The sequence below is a fragment of the Sturnira hondurensis genome, unplaced genomic scaffold (genome assembly GCF_014824575.4).
Source record: "Sturnira hondurensis isolate 20B ecotype Veracruz unplaced genomic scaffold, ASM1482457v3 Scaffold0004711, whole genome shotgun sequence".
In the NCBI taxonomy this organism is placed as follows: Eukaryota; Metazoa; Chordata; class Mammalia; order Chiroptera; family Phyllostomidae; genus Sturnira; species Sturnira hondurensis.
The window spans coordinates 636051-654318 of NW_028077342.1; the positions used below are offsets into that span (position 1 = coordinate 636051).

General features: G+C 53.9%; 1 protein-coding gene across 3 annotated transcripts in view; it reads right to left on the reverse strand.

Annotated features, from left to right (window-relative positions):
* Positions 1–1209: 1209 nt before the first annotated feature.
* STARD8 (StAR related lipid transfer domain containing 8) overlaps positions 1210–18268 on the reverse strand; it is a 39553-nt gene continuing 22494 nt past the window's right edge. For 2 of the 3 annotated variants that reach the window (XM_037045966.1, XM_037045968.1), the window contains exons 2-14: positions 14028–14099; positions 11795–11876; positions 10730–10793; positions 7980–9394; positions 7150–7323; positions 6150–6309; positions 5468–5666; positions 4980–5190; positions 4573–4687; positions 4063–4284; positions 2881–3098; positions 2608–2784; positions 1210–2448 (exon numbers count right to left, since the gene is read on the reverse strand). In XM_037045966.1, coding sequence (XP_036901861.1) covers positions 2331–2448; positions 2608–2784; positions 2881–3098; positions 4063–4284; positions 4573–4687; positions 4980–5190; positions 5468–5666; positions 6150–6309; positions 7150–7323; positions 7980–9394; positions 10730–10793; positions 11795–11876; positions 14028–14099 — 3227 coding nt within the window. In that variant the 3' untranslated portion in view covers positions 1210–2330. The remainder of the gene's footprint in view (positions 2449–2607; positions 2785–2880; positions 3099–4062; positions 4285–4572; positions 4688–4979; positions 5191–5467; positions 5667–6149; positions 6310–7149; positions 7324–7979; positions 9395–10729; positions 10794–11794; positions 11877–14027; positions 14100–18268) is intronic. The other variant, XM_037045967.1, reaches the window with a different exon arrangement.

Sequence of the window (18268 nt, forward strand, 5' to 3'; positions counted from 1 at the left end):
TCCCAGGCCCTTGCCATCAGCTTGAGGTGCCACCTGCCTGTCTTGGAAGCTGCGGCAGCCCGGAGCCAACCTAGGGCAAGGAGGTGAGGGGTGAGTACACTGTTTTCCTGACAGCATTGCCAGGCCCTCCACTCACCTTGCCAGCTAAATCCAGAAAAGAAGGGAAGGAGGGGACAGTGAAGTGGGACTTGACAGGCAGCCCGACCTATTCAGACTGGGTGGGGACGCAGACAGGGGCAGGCCAACATGAACACTTACTGAGGCTGACTTGTGACAATGCGTCCCTGGTCTATCTGCCTTGTGAGGAAGCAGAAAGTTAGTTGCAGGCTATCCGACAGCACTTAAGGGATGGAAATACAGATTTGACTGTGGAGCCTACACTTTCTCTGGCTGCCCCTTAGAGGCTGGGAATTTTCTAGCTGCAGTAACAGGGAAGAGGCAAGTTCCTTCCTCCAGGGAAGTCAACAATGAATGGGCCCCTCTTAGCCCCCTGGGCTTTGCTGGCCAATGAAACCAGACCAGAAGCTGCCGTAAGGCACTCTAGATAGACCTCCCATAACACGACTGATTGAGTGCAACAGCTTTCCCAAGCCTCCCAGGGCCGGGTCTCCACTCCTCATCCTTTAGCTCGAGCTGTGTGCAGCAGGGGAAGAAAGGACAGCATTGCCAGGGAAATGCTACTGTCAGGACTCCTGAGGTCATGCTTGTGGGCCCCTCAAATGAGGGACCCTGGCCAAGATAGGGGATGGGGTCTGCAGCTTGTGCCCAAGCTGTGGCTTCTTGGAATCCTACCTCCCCACCCTCAAATCCCCTTCTAAAGAGAAGAGCTGAGGCCTGGCCCCTGTTCCTCTTGGGACCTCCCTGAGTCCTAGGCCAGTAACGCTCAAGAGCTCTCACCCTAACACAGAGCCCAGGCCCTACCCAGCATCTGAGCAAAGAGCCACACAGCCAGCATGGATCTCCAGTGTTGCTTTATTGTGTTGCCGAGGGAGCCATGTGGTTCCTGCTCTCCACTTCTCCCATCTCACCTTAGGTGCCCTGCCCCCCCCACTCCCACCCACAGATTATAGCACGCTCATGATAGAACGTATCTGTGTGTATGTATGTATGTATGTATGTACCTATATGTCCACAAATACATATATATATCCTGACTGTACAGTATTTATAGGTACAAGTAAAACAGGCTTAAAAAAGTACAATGTTGGCTAGGAACCATCTCACTTCAGTTTATTGAGCTTAAAGAAAAATGAATCATGAGTTGATGTTAGAATGGCACTTGAATTTCCACATGAACCCAGATAGCCAATGTGGATAGGGATAGGTCAGGTTTGGATCACTCCCCAGCGGGCTGAGATGACACTAGGCCCTGCCATCTGGCTGGCTGGACACCTGAACCACAGGCCGGGTCTTTGCTTCAAGGGGCTATTATATCAGCCTGGTACCACAGGCGCAAAGAGCAGGAGAAGGGACTCAGACACAGCTACGTGTCTCCTTGCCACCATCTGCTTTTGCTCAGCCCATGTGGTGGGAGTGAGCTTGTCTACTCTCCAGATGTAGCAGTTCGTGGCCAAAGGCTACACGGGACCCCACGGAGTGGCAGATCAAGTCTGGGACCCAAGCCAGGGGAAACTGGTTCATTGGTCTGTTGAGATCAGAGAAAGGAGGGTCCCTCCTCCACTCTCATGTCCCAAGCTATCCCAAATCGTCATGTCGCCTACTAGGGGTCCGTCTATGCCTACTCTTTTGATCAGCCTCATAAAAATCAGCATCGGATTTACACAGATAAAACACTCCACAGTGGCTGGGGCTGCCCTGTGCTCTGCCCACGTGCCTATCCAGTCCCATCCAATTTATCTGGAAAAGCTAGTTTAGAGCCATTGTTGGGCCCAAAGGAAGGGCCAGAACCTCCTGTCCAATCTCAAAGGGACCCTAGTACCAAACAGGATGGCTTGACCTCTCAAAAGGGCAGAGAGCTGGGAGTACACACTGCCCTCTCCCTCTGTCCCCTGCAGGCAGAGAGCTGGTAAGGCTCCAGGCTGACTGGTGGCTCTGTGGGCCTGGGGTCAATGGTGGTGTTCTTGCTCCTAAAATGGCTCCACTCTGTCAGGAAGGCAGAACACAGGTTTGGGGTGGGGGTGGAGTGGAGATGGGACACTGAAATTCTCCTGTATGTGCGGGGGAACTTCAGGGAGTGGGGCCAGGTAGCTGGGGTACGGGAAATGGCTCTGCCCCTGGAAGCAGCATATGGGGTTTGCTGTGCTATGATCCTCCCTAATCATCTGGTACCAAGGGGGCGGGGCGGTGTCACCCTGGAACCAGGCCGAAGCTCACAGCTTTGTCTCCGGGCCAGCTGCCTGCAGGGTGGGGAAGGAGTCCCGGATCTTTGCCACTTCCATGGCACACAGGTGCCCAAAGACTTTGTTGTACCAGTCAGGAGAACGGCCCCTGGGGAGAGAGAAGCAGGAAGGAATGAGCCATGTGGTCTTACCAGGAGCCCTTTCCAGGTGGAAGGAAGAAGAGACAAGAGACTGGCCCCCAGCCCCCAGGGATCAACAGCATGGGGCAGAGGCAAGGAGGTCACCAGGGCAAAGGGGGCCTAAGTACCTTAGGTCAGCACGGCAGATGTGGGTGAGCCGGGAGCGGCCCAGGCCACAAGGCTCTATGAGGTACTGGGAAGTGAGCATCAAGGCCCGCACCCCAGATTCTGGGACAGGTTGCTCAGGATCCAGGGACTGGGAGACAAGCAGGCAACCCCCGCGAGGCAGGTCAGAACGCCACATCCTGTGCAGAAGGGACACATTCAGGTTTCTGATGCTGGTTCCCACCCCACCTCACCTGTCCCCTAAGTACAGCAGAGTAGCAGCTAAAGTCTCTTACCGAAGCACCACAAAGTCACGGCAAGGGTGCGGCGCCATGCTGTCAGTGACATAGTGGTACAGCTCCACACCCGGCATCAGGGCCTCCAGCACCTGGGCCCGCAGCAGGTCCTCATCCCAGAGGGCCCGCTCCCGCAGAATACGGTGTAACACCACAGCAGGAGGGGCTGCCACCTCAGTGGATGCCTTCCACACACGCAGGGGGTGCCCATCTGGTGCCTGCAGGCCAGGGGAGTGGGGACAGAGGCAGCTGTCAGGGCTCAAGAGCTCCCACTCACCCTCCCATTCCGGCCTGCCCTCACGCCAGGCCCAGAGGAAGGAAGGCTGCAGGGCTCCTGTGCCAACCCGTGTCAACCCCCCAACAGGCCACCCCTGTGTTCCCTGTCCTGTCTCTCCTTTCCAGATGTCTGCTTCTCTACCTGCTCAGATTACAAAGAGATGACAGAGCCACATTCTCAGAGGCCTACTAGGCTCTACCATGAAATAGGCGCAGTGCTGGAAATTTCTGGATGTGAACGGAGAAGATATGGGGATTGTCCTTGAGGAACTCACCACCTAATGCACAGAGCAGAAAACGTGCAAAGCGACCAAAGCTGCTGCTCACTGAGCCCTTTGTACATGCCAGATGCTGGGTTGGCTGCTCATCCCAACCCCATGAGGGAAATTTCACTGTGACCACTTTATACATGGCAGTCCTCAGGTGTACAGTCTTATTCGCAATCAGAACCCAAGAGAGAACATGGCTAAGTGCTAAGAGAAGGACAGAGAGAAGTCACCTCCAGCCCAGGGCATGGCAGGGGTCTCTGAGTGGAGAAGGGGGGCATATCAAGTTGGGGCTTACAGTGGATGGGGAAATGTAATGTGTGGGGCTGGTCAGTCCAAGCAGCACAACATCAGGGGCAGAAGCACTGCGTGACTGTGGTGCAGGAGAGATGGAAGATGAGGCTGTAAAAGTAGTGACGTGTCCACAGTGGGGCTTTGGGAAAGTAATTCTGACAAATGAACCCCAAGAAAAATCCCTTGGTCTCATTTGGTTCTGGCTTTGCTGGCTGACATCGTCCACGTATCAGGCCGAGGCACAGCGAGACTATCAGGGCAGCCCCTTCCTTTGGGATCCCAGGCCCCTTGCCTGCACTGAGTCCTCTCCCAGCCCCACAGCAACCATGGTAGGTGCGATATTCACCTTCTTGCAAGCCAGCTCTGTGTGCTGGGGCCCTGGTACACTCATCCAGCCCTTGAAGCGCTCAGCAGCATCGCGCAGCAGCTCCTGGACACTCTCTTCCATGTACAGGCTGAGGCTCACACCAGCAGCTTGGGCCTGCCGCAGCTCAGTCAGGGCTGGGCCAGGAGGGCTGAGCTCAGCTGCACTGTAGGAGCCACACAGTTGCACCATGTCCTGGGGAACCTGGCAGGGCACACACACACTGGGCTGGGGCCATGAGGAGCAAGCAGCAGAGAGCATCAGGGACCCTCGGTCCCATGGCCCACAGAGTCTGTCAGGCTCGTGTTCACGGGGTGGGGAGTCCTGGCTACTGCAGTGAGGTCAGTGAGAAACCTTGCAGGCAGAGCTGGAAGTAGGGGGTTGAGGGACATGTGTGAAATTGGGCCCTATCCCTGACTTGGGGTACAAAGGTCAGACCTGATGATTCCCCCAGGATCTGGGAGGTAGGCATCATGGCCTGGAATCACTCACCTGGAAAAGTTTCTTACAGTCACTGATCATATGTGACAGGCCCTGGGTGGCCGCCATGTTCTCACTTAGGTCCCTAGGGCCTGGACGGCCAATACGGCTGCGCCTGCTCTTGATCCTACAGGAAAGGGCGGAGAGGAGAGGGTGGCACAATGGCAGGAGATAATATGGCTGGTTTCCAGGTCTCAGGAAGCCAGCTTGCCAGTCCTGAACACAAAACAACCTGGTGTCTTTTAGAAGACCCTGCTTCACGGCATTGAACCAGTCCCAGGCCCCTGAGGAGTGATGCTAACCCCTTGTGGTGATGTTTTAGAACTGTAACACCAGGCATCAAGGGCCCTAAGTCCAAGTGGGGCGAGAGTTGGCAAACTGTCCCTGCCTGGCCCCACCCACATGCTACCCTGTTTCACCTGGGTGAATGGCCATCCTTCTTGGAGACGTTGAGGTGGAAGATGGAGGGTGCCAGGCACACTGCCAGGTTGCCAGCTGTCATCTGGTTTTCCTCAGCAGAGGCAATGTCACTTAGGAAATACAGCAGGGTCTGCAGCACCTCTCGGTTCTCATCAGGGAGCAGCAAAGTAGCGGCTTGTGCTGCTGCCAGCCACTGATCCTTGGGGAGGACTGTAGGGGAGTAAAGATGGAAGGGCTTCCTTATTCCCTAGAGCCTACTGTGTCTGGGAACACAGAAGAAACAGTGGTCCCAAGGGACTCCAGTGAGAGAGAATGGCAAAGTTGGGCTCTGGGAGGTCTCCAGGTGCAAGATCAAGCTCCACTCAAATGTGTGGTGTAACCTTAGGTAAGTCCCTCCCATATAGCGGGTTTGGGGAATAGAATGTGGTTTGTCTCCGGGATGGTTGAGAAGGGGGCAGATTGTCGGGGATGAGTACTGGCAACTCACGCTGATAGATCTGCAGGAAAGTAGTGGTGAGTTTGCTGGTGAAGATGGGCTCTGGCAGGTCTCGGAAATACTGCTTCAGCAGGTCAGCCACATCGTAGGCCGACTGGCCCTCATAGCAGACATTGTCAGGGGAGGACTCATTCATTTGGCGCAGGTTCTGGATCCTAGACTTCACCCCAGACTTGCGGAAGATGCCCACCTGGCCCGTGCAGATCAGGGAGGGAGGGAGGGAGAGAAGAAGGGAGACATGGAAGGGAGACTGTGAGGCCAGAGCTGGACCAGGAGTCACAAGTATAGGCTACCCCAGGGACTTCCAAACACACAGGCCTCCTCTACACAGAGTTGGAGGAAAAAGGCAAAACCAAAGAAAATAGTTTTTATAGCTTCGGGCCAAGCAGAAACATGGCTTTAGTGGAAACAAAGAGGCAAAGGGGGATCTAGGCTAAGGCAGACTCTCGGAAGTTGGGAAGTATAGCACCCGGGCCAAGAAGGAGGCTGGGACAGAGCTGGGAAGAGGGGAGCTTTGGCTCCATTCTTGCTGGGCCTTCCTAAGGCTAGTAAAGGTCTCTGGTGGGCCAAGCCAGGGGGAAGAAGCAGAGCAGAGTGGCTTCCCTCCCCAATTTCTTAGCCTCAGACTTCCTCCCTAGCACCACCTCTCCGCAGGTCCCCCAGTGGGACTCACCTGGTCCAGGCACTGGCTGCGCAGATAGCGCATGGCTTGCTGAATGCTCTGTGGCAGCGGCTGGCCTGTGCGCTGTACGTGGATGAGGGGCGGCACCCCAAACACATGCTGGCCCCGGTAGTCTGGGGTTTTGTTCCTTTTCATGAACTTGGGCATTGACCTGTTTGGAGGAGTAACAAAAGATCGGGAAGGGGCACGGGCTACACTGGGACACAGCTTGGAAACTGTCTGCAGTCCTGAGGGACTTAGGCAGTGGGAAGCGGGGTAAGAAACACACCATATCCCCCAAGTCAACAACTGCTAAGCATCTATTCTGGGGCCAGCCCTACTGAGTCACAGAGGAACACAGCGAGCTCTGGTTAAGGAAATAACTGTGTCAAAAGGCAGTGACAATACTTGCTGCCAGTAGTGAGCCAAGAGCTTCGCGGAAGACCCATGAGGGAGGGGAACTGTACCTAGTGGGTCAGGGAAGGCTTCAGATATGGGTAGGGATTTAGCAGTCTCTTGAGAAATTAGTAGGCATTGTCCCAGAGGAGAAATGGGGAAAAGACATCTACAGAGCCCGACAGATGGGGCAGGGCCAGAATGTGAAAGGATCATGGTGGGAAGGAAATTTGGGCAATGTGGAGCCACAGAAGGGTACTTATCAGGAGAGCGACAACCAAAGCTGCACTTTCAGACAATGTCACTGGCGGTAGCACGGATGTTGGGGTAGAGGAGGTACAGCTCAAGGACCTCATTTTCCGCACCCCCATCCCTCCCTCACACATGGCACACATACTCCCATGCATCCGATGTGTGCCCCTCACCCACACAAGCTACCTCTCAGGCCACGGTCCCTCCAGCCACATGGCACATCCCACCACTGCACTGCCCTGTGGGCTCTGCCTATCTACACCTAAGTTCTGGGGCTGACCCTCCCAGGGCCTTAGAGTAGGGGCAGGGAGGGAGCCAGGACCAGGTGACCAGCCCCCCACCCACGTGGCCCCGGAACACTCACCAGCCCCAGCCCTGTTTGTGGGGCATGGTGTACTTCTCCATGAAGGCCGTGAGCCGCAGCAGGGAGCCCTTGTGCAGCAGGTGGATCTGGCTGGCAAACTGTCGGTTGATCTCCAGCGACTCCGAGTTGAGACTGGGCCGGTGCGAGTTCTGAAAGCTGTGCCAACGGAGCTTCCTAGTGAGGGATGAGGGGGTGGAGAAAGCCAGAGGAGCAGGGTTGGGTCAACCTTAGAAAAGGCTGTGTTCTTCTGGCCCCTCCCCTCCACCAAAAAAATGCAGAGAGACGTGACCATTGTCAGCACTGCCGCTAGGCCCCAGGGTAGGAAAAGTTTAGTCTTAGTTTCCAGGGCTGTCCAGTGGCCCAGATGCAATCGGAGAGATAACCCAGACTGCATCTGGGCCCTACCTCCGGCCCATCTAGAGCCATCAAGTAGTATTAGCCCCTACCCTTTTCCGGGGCTGCAGTGACAAGTCCAGAATTGCAAAACTGGGGATCAGAGATCACCTCTTCTAATGCTGTGGATTTACATACAGGAAAGCCGAGGCCCAAATAGAAGATAGTATTTGCTCAAGGCCACAACAGAGGCAGGTCTGGAACCTAACATTCCGGATTGCCAAGTCTTGTACTCTTGTTCTTTCTCTGCTGCACCTTGGTGCCTAAAAGCAATCAGCCAGCTCCCAGGAATCTGCCCCCCGGGCAGCATAACTAAGAAACTGGCTTGGGGGGGTAGTGAAAATGGAGTAGGGGGAGAGAGGCAAAGGAAGGAATCAGGAAGGGAAGAGACAGAGACAACCAAGCCCCCTGCCCCTATCCCTACCCTAAAGTCCCACCTGCAGGGTCTGGTAAGTGAGGCTCCAACGCCTGAATCTCGTCGGTCACGGGGTGCTGATGCCTGGAGTATAGCTGGGGACGCTGCAGCCTCAGCCTCATTCATGGAGTTCCCGCTACTGTCCAGTTCACTGGAGGAGGCCACAGTGTCAGAAATGGAGTGTCTTTCTTCCACAGACAGGCTAGAGGCAGAGGTGGGTTCCATGCCTGAATTCACCTCCTGCTCATTCTCCTGGGCTGGGCCTGGTGACTTGGCCTCGGCCCTCGCCTGCAGCTCGGCCTGTGTCTGGAGTTCAGCTGAGGCATGAGCTGGGGGAATGGTCTGAACTTCATCCTGGCCCATGGCTGAGGACTCTCTGTGGGCTGGAGCCTCCATCTGGGCCAGAGCCTCAGGCTGACCTTCAGCTTCAACTGTGGCTATTTCTACTGACGAAGTGGCATCTTCCTCTTCTTCATCTTCTTCTTCTTCCTTATCTCCAGGCTCCAGGTCTGGGTACATGGTCTGAGACCAAAGCTCTACCCGTTGCTGAAGTCCCCACACATGCTGGAGGATGTCATCTAGGTGAGCATAGCTGCCACCTCGCTCCTCCTCATCTTCAGCCTTAGCCCCAACCAGTATAGGCTCAGCTGGGTACAGCTCGGGCATGTTGTCATAGGTGCTGGCATGGCTGCCAGTTGAGCCACAGGAGCCCCGGCGCCCTTCACAGCCCCAGCGCCTACCTGGCTGCCAATCGGCCAGACGATGTCCATCCTCAGGACACAGACTCTCGATGGACAGGGAGCGAGGGAATGTGCCTGGTTTGTGGTCCCCAGGCACATGCACCAGGCAGTTACCCCTGTGTACCCGCTGAGGATGCCGGAGTGTGGCCACAGACCAGGCCTCCCAGGCCCTCTGAGTGTCAGTGCCACCACCCCTGGCTGAGGTGTGTGGCCGGTTCTTGGCCCTGTAGAATCCAGCTGAGAAGAAGCCACGGTGGTTGCGGAAAGAGAAGGCTTTGGTGGCCTTCTCTGAAGTGGCTAGGCTACGCTCAGACTCAGCTTGCCGGCTGCCACCCTTTTCCTTCCGTCTCAGAGACTCAAGGTGCTTGAGGAAGCTACGGGAACGGCGCTTCTTGGCTTTGTCCTGGGGACCCTCTGATCCCTGGTTGGGGCTGAGGAGGGTCCGGTCATTCGGGCTTGGGGCATGGCTTAGCAAGGGTGGGTCTGCTGGCTCAGGTGGGAGGCTCACGGTGATGGCCGGCAGGGAGGTGGCACTAAGCTCAGTGAGGACACTCTCACAGCTGGATGTCACTGGTAGTTCAGGGCTCGGTAGAGCCAACAGGTCAGAAGAGCCCATGTGAGACCAGCACTGACTCTCCTTCTGTGAGGACCAGGGGGTGCTGATGGTACACTGCTCTTCCTCTTCTGAGTCTTCATTCTGGGAAGGGCACCACAGGGTCGGTCAGAGAAGTCCACCCACCAGCCCTTGCTTGTACTCCACTCTGCCTCCAAACACCTGGAAGACTTTGGGGCAAAGGGCCCTGCTTTCTGATTGAGGACATGTACTAGAGAGGGAGCTGGCTCTGGGGGTGCTACAAAGAGAAGGCTGGGAGGCATAGGCAGAGACCAGATGGACAGTAAAGGTCATGTGACTGACTGATCCACTACCTCCCTATTTACAGAAAGTGAAACACAGACCCACAAATGAGAGGCCACTTGCCCAAGGTCATACAACGTCATGCAGGAAGTCAGTGACAGACCCAGCCTCAACTTCAGGTGTCTTAACCTCTTGGTCTCAGCAACCTCTCAAGTCTGGGCTAGAGTCTTAGATCAGAATCACAGAATGGCCCTGGCTGGTGTGGATCAGTGGACTGAGCGCCAACCTGCAAACCAAAGGGTCACTGGTTCAATTCCCAGTCAGGGCACATGCCTGGGTTGCAGAATCACAGAATGTCAGAGCTGAGAGGAGTTTTGAGATTTTCTCCTTTTCTAATTTGCAAGGTGGAGAAACTAAGGCCCACAGTGAGTAAGAGGCTCGCCCAAGGTCACTGAGCAGTCAGTGGGGACTAGGTTCCAGGAGTTTCCTTCTTCTCAGGCCAGGGCTCTGGCAACTTGGCTAATGCACCTGGCTCCAGGCTTCTAGGGCAGAAAGCCTCAGAAGAAACTCACAGAACCTGACCCCAGGGCAGGATGGGGTCATTAGGTCCACATTCCAGAGCTACGTACAGACGGACAGTCCTCACAGTCTCAGCAATCCCAGATTGGCAGAGGCAGAAAAGCTTCTGGAAGCTATGAATACTCCTCCCCATTATTCATGAGAGAGATGAGGAAAATGGGGCCCAGAGGGAAAAGACTTGGGGTGGGTAGAATTAACAACCTTGACATCTAACATCATATAGGCTATGATTTTTCCATCACATTTTTCTGTCTCTACCCCCTAGTCAAGGAATTTCTGCCATCACAGAGTAGGAAGTGGAAGCAGATGGATTTCCTTAAGGAAGGGCCATCTGTGGGTCAGGTTATTAGTAAGCCCAGGAGGTACAGGTGGGCTGGGGTTGGGGGTGAGGCCAAAGGCCAGGGCACTTGTTCTCATACTTCAGCCTCTACACCAGGCTTGCCTAACCCTGACACTCTGGCCCCAGGTACTGGAACAAGGCACTGTAGATGTCACGGACTCCTGGGACACTGGAGCTAGTTTTGAAAGTGGTTTGTGCATGTCTTGAGTTTCCCATGGTGTTGCAAGGTCACAGACTCCACTCTTGCCATGACTCACCTGCTTGCATTGAAAATGAACCTCCAGTTTCATCGAGGCACAGTTGTTCAAGGTCATCAGCCTCCTGCAAGGAAACGAAGCAATAGTCACCCAAGGGCCCAACCCCCAAAGCCTGTAGCACATAACCTACCAAGATATTCCCATGATGCCATCCACTGGTGCATGTGCCCAGCCAGTGAAATATCTCCCATGCCCAGTGTTCATGTGGGTCTCAGTGCCAGACATGATGCTAAGGAGATTATGGCCTCTGTCCTCTGAGAGCTAACAGATGTGGAAACAAACCACGACAGAGATGGGAAAGAACTCAGGTTCAAGAACCAGAGTAGACAGAAGGCAGAGCAGGCACACAGAGGGTGGGACAAGGAAGTTCTGTGAACAGACTGGTTGTAGTCAGATAAGGCTTCCTGGAAGACAGAAATGGGATTCAGAGCCACAGAGACAAAGGAACTCCTATCTCAGGCTTCAACAGGAGCCTGGGACAAGGTAGAGAGAAAAACATTAAACAGACGAGTAAAGTTATAAGATGAGACTCAGGCTGATAAGGTTGGTCAAAACCAGATAGCGAAGGACCTCCAGTGTCATGCTAAAAAGCTTTGGATTTTTTTCCCTTTAGGCAGAAACACATTTTAGACAGAGGAGTGCCTGTCTGGAAACTGACTCTAGTGGCTGGTGGGCGGCCGGGCCGCGCAGTGCTGAGGAGGGGAACACAGAGATGGAAGGCAGGAGGGCCAGGTAAGAGGCTGTCATGGATCCAAGAAGTCATGATTTGACCTCAGACAAGGGCCAAGCTGGTGTAAGCAGAGAAGGGACAAATGAGAGGACTGTGGAATCTCGCTGAAGGGCATCTTAAGAGAATCAAGGCCAGACCTTGGCTTTTCCAGCTAGAGTGCTAGGAGGGTGTGGGTGTCACCGGCCCAGAAGACAGAGTAAGCAGGGTAACTACAGCATATGAGCTTTGTTGATATGTGGGGCTCCTCCTCTGTTAGGGGCACAGGGATACTTTTTTCCACGAGGAAGCCCCAAGCTGGGCCCCAGCCTCCCAGGTCTGACCCTCAGCCCCCCTACCTGCACAGGGCCCCCAAAGAGTCCTCGTCCAGAAAACCGTGGTCCTTCTTCACAGAGCCAATATCCAGGGGAAATGAACCTTCTGCATGGCAGAGAGAAGCCAAGATGAGTTGAGGGTGGTTGGATAGAAATTCTGCCAGCGGCCCTTAGAGCTGAAAAGAGGAGGTTGGGGAGGCTGGGGAGGCAGGAAGGCAACCCAACAAGAGCAGAGGAGGAGGAGCACATCTGCAGGAAGGGAGGAGCCTAGGAAGCTCAAGTTGGCCAACAGCGGAAAGGTTGGGGAGAGGCCAGAGGGGATAGCTGGATGAGAGGACCCATTGCCAGTCAGTGAGGCAGGTCCCGCAAGGACAGAAGGTCTCAATCCCCTTTGAATCTTGGGCTGCTCAAATGAGGAACTTCCTCCCTGGCCCAAGGTGCAGTGGGGGAGCAGGGAGAGAGTGAGGACAGAAGAAACACCACTGCTACCCAGAGCAGGGGGCCCACTCCCTGGGGTTTAAAGAGGAGAGAGGGGAGAGGAAGGAGCAAGGGAGGAGGTGAGAGCAGCCAGGAAATCCCACACTTGTCTGCCTTATTGGTAAAACCAGCCTATTTACTCATTTCCTAAGATTCATTGAGCATCTACTTTGTGCCATACACTGGGGATACAACAGCAAATGAGACAGAAATGATCCCTACCTTCTTGGGCTTTCTGCTCTCCTGGGGCGGGGGGACAATAAACAATACACGAAACAAACAAGAGAATGCAGTAATAAATGCTACAAAAAACATCAGGATAGGTTGGGTGGGGACTATTCCTAGAAAGGTGGCTGGCAGAGGTCATTCCTCTGAGCTGAGTCCTGAAGAAACAGAAGGAGCCAGCCGTGCAAAGAGCCTGGGTGGAGAGTTCCTGGCAGGACTAACACTAAGGCTCTGAAGAGGAAAAGGGCCCACAGGGAGCAGGTGATAAAAAGGAGTCTAAGTGTGGTCGGCGAAGGGAAGGGGAGAAAGAAAGGGCAGGCAGTTGGCTGACATAGTCTTGTCCATAAGGATGAATGAAGCACCAGGGTGAAGCACTTCATTCTAAGTGCACTGGGAGTTACACAATCAGAGCAGAGCAGTGACAGACCAGGCCTACACCCACAGGGCCTCTAGGCACTGTAAATTCAGAGTACAGCAAGGAGTACAGGAAGGAGACTGACACGCTAGGCCAGGTGAGCAGTGACAGTAGGTCACACTGATATGGCAGTGAAGGTGGTAGGAAGTGGATCAATTCAAGAAATATTCTGGAGGGAGGAGGGGCTAGCTGAAGGGTTAGCTATGGTGGATGAAAGAAAAGAGGAATTGAGGATGACTCCTGGATGTGGCATTTGAATGGGCAGTAATACCACGGGGAGCTCAGATTCAGACCTGTTAAATCCAAGGCACCTGGCAGACATCTGAGTACAGACAGTGATTGGCAGTTGATTAGATAAATCTGGAGCTTGGGAATGAGGTCTGGACAGAGACACATTTGGAAGTCAGCAGAATATAGATGGTACTTAGACAAGAATCTCCTGGGAAAGAAACGTTGAGAGAGAAGAGGGGCCAGGACTTAGCCCTGAGATACCCCAACATTCAGCTACCTTCTAGAGGAAGCAGAGTCAGCTAAGGACACTGAGAGCAGCAGCCAGAAAGACAGTCAAGAGAGCAGCAGTTCTAGAAGCTGAAGTGAGTGACCAACTGCACCAAATGCTTTGGAGAGATTAAGCAAGGACTAGGAAGTGACCACTGAACTTGACCCCATGGAGGAGCTTGACAAGGGCTGTTGTTGGCAAGGTGGGGGAAGCCAGGGTGCAGTGGGAGTGTGGGAAGAAGAGGGGAAGTGGAAACAGCTAGTATGAACAATGCTAAGGAAGATTGGGAAAGTGAAGGGAAACAAAGAGATGAAACCATGGGGAAGATGAGGTAAGGGCCAGGCTGCCAGGGCACATGCTCCATGCTGCATCCATGCAACTGGCATCCTTGGAGTGGTACAAAGCAATGACCCTAGTCAAGACAAGGTATTTTACACGTGGCAACAGCAGAGCTTGTGTGAGCTAATGAGAGCCGGGTAGTAGAGATGATGATGATGTAGGAGAGAGCGGTTATGGCTATAGAAACAGGGCCAGGGTACGTGGCTTCTTGCACAGTCAGAGAAAGGATCTGATTTGCCCCATTTGACAGATGAAGAGTAGAGGGATAGGAAAGTTTGGGGATGGGGAAGAGGGCGCCTTACCTTCAAAAAGCTGAGCATACTGAGGGAATCCTGTTGCTCGGAGCCACTCGCATGCTTTCTTGGCTTCAGCTTCTAAAACAAAACAGGGAGAGAATGAGGCAGAGAAGCAGGGTTAGTGGGGTGATGGGTACCTGCTGACTCACCTCCAGCAGGCAGGCACCTCGAGTTCTGGTGACCTGGAAATGGCAAAAGAAGTTGGGAGGGAGAGGCTGGCACATTTGCCTCAGGTCACAGCCAGAGAGGATTTACCTTCTACTCTCCAGGCCCCACACTCTGTATGCCCTGGAACCCCTTTCTTGAGCCTCATTCCTTACCTGTCCCAACCCCCTCCTACTCTTCTGCCCCTGCCCGAGAACAGAACCTGCCAACAGCAGCAACTGCCAGGACTGTCTGGGGTCAAAGAGTGCTGCTAGGGGCAGGGGGACACAGCTGCATCTTCAACCCTCTTCCCTGGGGACCCATTCCCTTCCACAGCCTGCGTAGACTGTCCTAGTCCAGCTAGGGAGACGAAATGTTCACCTATTTTTATTCTCTTTCTCCTCGTCACACGTAAAGTTCTCCAGCACTTTGAGAAGAACCACATCTCACTGAAAACACACAACAAGCTGTGAAGGTTTTACTCCCCCCATTTCCCAGATCTCAAAACCAGCTCAGAAAGGAAGGGCTCGTCCATAGTCTCCCAGTTAATGGGGTAGCAGTGCTAGGGCCAGAGTCCAAGTTCAGCCTGACTCCAGCTCAGTGTTCCCTCTTTGGACATGGTGGCTGCCCCGGTGTTCTTCCTCCCCTACCACTCATTAAGTTCCAGCCCTCTCTCCCCTGGGAGCCTCCCAAGACTGCCCCAGCTCTCCCCTGAGGCTATTTGCAGCATAACCCAATGCTGACTGTCCCGCTGACACAGTGCTGGCCTGTGGGTGTCCCTCAGGGCAATGGCTGAGTCGGCCTCCCGCCTCTGCTCTGGGAGTTCCCGGCCCTGAACAGGACACCCCTGCCAGCCTCGGTGCAGACATGCAGCTGGACTGAAGCCACAAAGGAGGCCCTGCTGGCCCAGTGTAGGCTGAGTACCAGCAGCAAAGTCCTGGGACTGCCCGGGCAGCTATTTGTTCCCTACCCAGGTGGTGCCAGGGAGCAGTGAGGCTGGAACGTGGGAAGCATTTGTTCCCACGGGGCCCAGCTAGCACTACCTCAGCGCCTCTGGTAGGGGGCAAGGAAGGCCTAGGAAAATATCCAGGTCCCTAGGCAGGTGATGGCCTGGGGCGTGGGAAGTGGTAATAGCAGCCTGGAGGGACTTCACACCCACCCAGGGAGCATTTGGGGGACACAGTTTCACTGAGAAGACAGCTGAGCCAGCTGCTACAACCACCCCCTCCTCTCTTACACCTACCAGACACTCTGGAGAAGGGCCTTCCCTGCCTCGAGCCCCTCCCAAGAGCCAGCTCTGCTTTCCTGTCATTAAGACAAAGAGGAGGGGTGAAAGGAAACCAGACCAGAGTTTCCAGAAAGGTGGGTATAGAAAGAAACGGTGACACCTAAAGGGCCACGAGTCTGGCGTGGCCACCGAGGTCAGGACAGTCAAGCCTAACGGATCAGTCTACATGTCAGGATCACACCCTTTAACTCCTCTGCAGCCCCTAGTCACTCACGGTTTTAGGCAGAAGAGGAAGAGAAGGGCAGAGAGAAGTACCTGCCTGGCCATTACTCCCCATGCTCCTCCCCTAAGCCGAAGTGGGGCGGGAGAGCACAGTGCTGAAAGCCTGTACCTTGCACCATCTGCCTGAGCCATGAGGCCCACAGAAGAGTGGCAGGGCTTCCTGCTCCCCTAATGCTAAGCAGTGGCACTAGCCAGGGTTGGTGGGAAGGGGACCAGCTCAGTCGGATGAATGCCACGTTGTTTCATTCATACTTAGGGCCCTCTAACCCCTGCTATTCAAAGCGTGGACCAGCAGCAGCAGCAGCATCACCTGGGAGTGGATTAGACACTAAGAGTCCAAGACCTACTGAATTGAATCTCAGCTGAATTGGATCCTCAGGTGATGTGCAGCCCATTAAAGTTTGAGAAGCATTGACCTAAATCACTTAGCTCAGGGATGCTCATCTTTGGATGCACATGAGAATCAGCTAGGAAGTTTTTAAAACACCAATTCCCCAAGGCGCCATCCCCAGAGGCAGATTTTATTAGATTGTGGTGAAACTCTCCAAATCAGTATTTTTACAAAGCTACAGTATGGGGCATCCTGAAGCCCAAGGGACTTCCCCAAGTTACACAGTTAAGTGTTATAACTGAGACAACGACCCGGATCGTAAAATTCCATGCCCGGCACTCTTTGCCCTGGCATTACACACACCTGCCATGAGATGCTACGTAAAGGGCCTTAGACTCAAAGGAACCAACCCCATGCCCTCAAACTTGTGTTCTGCCCCTTCTGGCCTAGTGGAATGACAAGCTCAAGTTTAAATCCTGGGGCTGTCCGTCACTAGCTCTCTGACATTGGACTAGTTGTTTAACCTAAGACTCAGTTTCCTCCTCTGTAAAATAAGAGTGTTCAATTAAATACTGGGCGGGGGAAAATATCCTGATGTATAGTACCAGGCACTCACCAGATCAGTTCCCTTCCCACTGTGAAGTCTCCCAAGGAAAAGGAAGACATGGGAGAAAAAGGCCCAGCAAACATTCCCTTTTGGGTCTGGAAAGTAGTGACATCCATATCACTGTCAGAATTGGAAGCCAAATGGCTCAAGAAAGTGAGGTTATGAGACAGAAGTTTCAGAGGCCACAATGGCTCAAAAAGACAAAGGAGCCAAGGAGCCTGAAGCAGGGCCCCAGACTGAATCCCCAGCAGCCGTCCCTGGCAGGAATCTGGAGAATGTAATAGGTTATTGCCCAACAGGATGTCAGGGACATTGGCTCCTGACAACATACCACTCCTTGGAGAGCTGGGAGGCCCTGAGGCCCCCTCCCAGAGGAGCAGTCAGAGACATATGTCTTGGTGATTAAGGGCTGACCTAAGGTGTTTTGCCTTCGTCCCTCCCACCTGTCCACCCGTCCAAGCCTGCCCAGGCTGGGAGCCAGGAGTGACCACCCAGCTCCAGAAGAGTTAATTCACCTGGAGCTGGGGTCCAGGTGGCCCAGAATGAAGATTGCCTTAAATGCCCAGCAGGGAGAGTGACACCAGACAGGCTGAGGCGAGTGAGGTAGGAATGTTTGCCTGTAGCCCCTGGTCCAGCCTGTGTCCAGATGTGCAGATTCCAGTAGTTTCAGCCTCTGTATTATGGAAGCCATGCCCTGGCCAACACTAGGGCGATAAACCAGGACAGGTCAGGGACAGCACTCAGCTGGCACAATCTGGATTCCATTGACAGTTAAGGCCAGACTCTATCCCTAGGGAGAGGCCCAGCTGAATTGAGCCAAAAGATTGGGGGTGAGGCAGACTACAGAGCTCTGAAGTCTAATCAGGCCCCATGATCACACTCACAAGTCTCCTGAAGGGAGCATCAAAGAAGGACCGGCTGAACAGAAGCCAACAGGTCAGTGATGGTATCTGCAGCCATGCTTACACAGGCCATGTACCAGGGACCAGAGTGCTTCTCGGTGCAGAGAACAATGCAATGAGAAGAAAAGCGGTGCTTCTGTCCTTAGGCCGTGCTCTATGAATGAGGGTGGGGTTTATGCACCCACGAGAAAAGCAGCAACATTTCCCACGGGAGAAATGCAATAATGCCCAAATACGATAAATCAGTTGGAGAGAAAGGTTTTCCAACTAAGCCATTCCTGTACTTGCTGCCTAAGTCATCTTAGACAACTTTCTTCATTCTCTAAGCTTTGGCTTTCAAATCTACATAGTGAGGACTAGTAACTTTCCTGCCCACCTTCCTGGCAAGTCTGGCTGTGGCCAGGTTCTATCTGGTTTTAAATGTATCTATAGGAAAGCTATCATTAGAGGGGACTTCCTTTGTTAGGATGACTTGAACTTTATATTCACATAGTCTTTAAGGCTCAGTCCTGATTGGGTCCTAATTGTAAAGAAGTAAGAGAGAAAGCTACGAGGAAAAAAGAAAGTAGTGGGTAACTAAGCTTTGGGAAGCCAGGACTCACCAAGCCACTGTCACCAAACTCTACCCTCTTCATGCCATTATTGAGGAACTCAAGTCCTTTTGTGCCTTATGTTCACTCAGCGGGCTGTGAGAGAGGTGCCCGGGCCCTGGTTCAGTCTGCTCCCTTCCAACCCAAAGTCCAGCTCAGACCT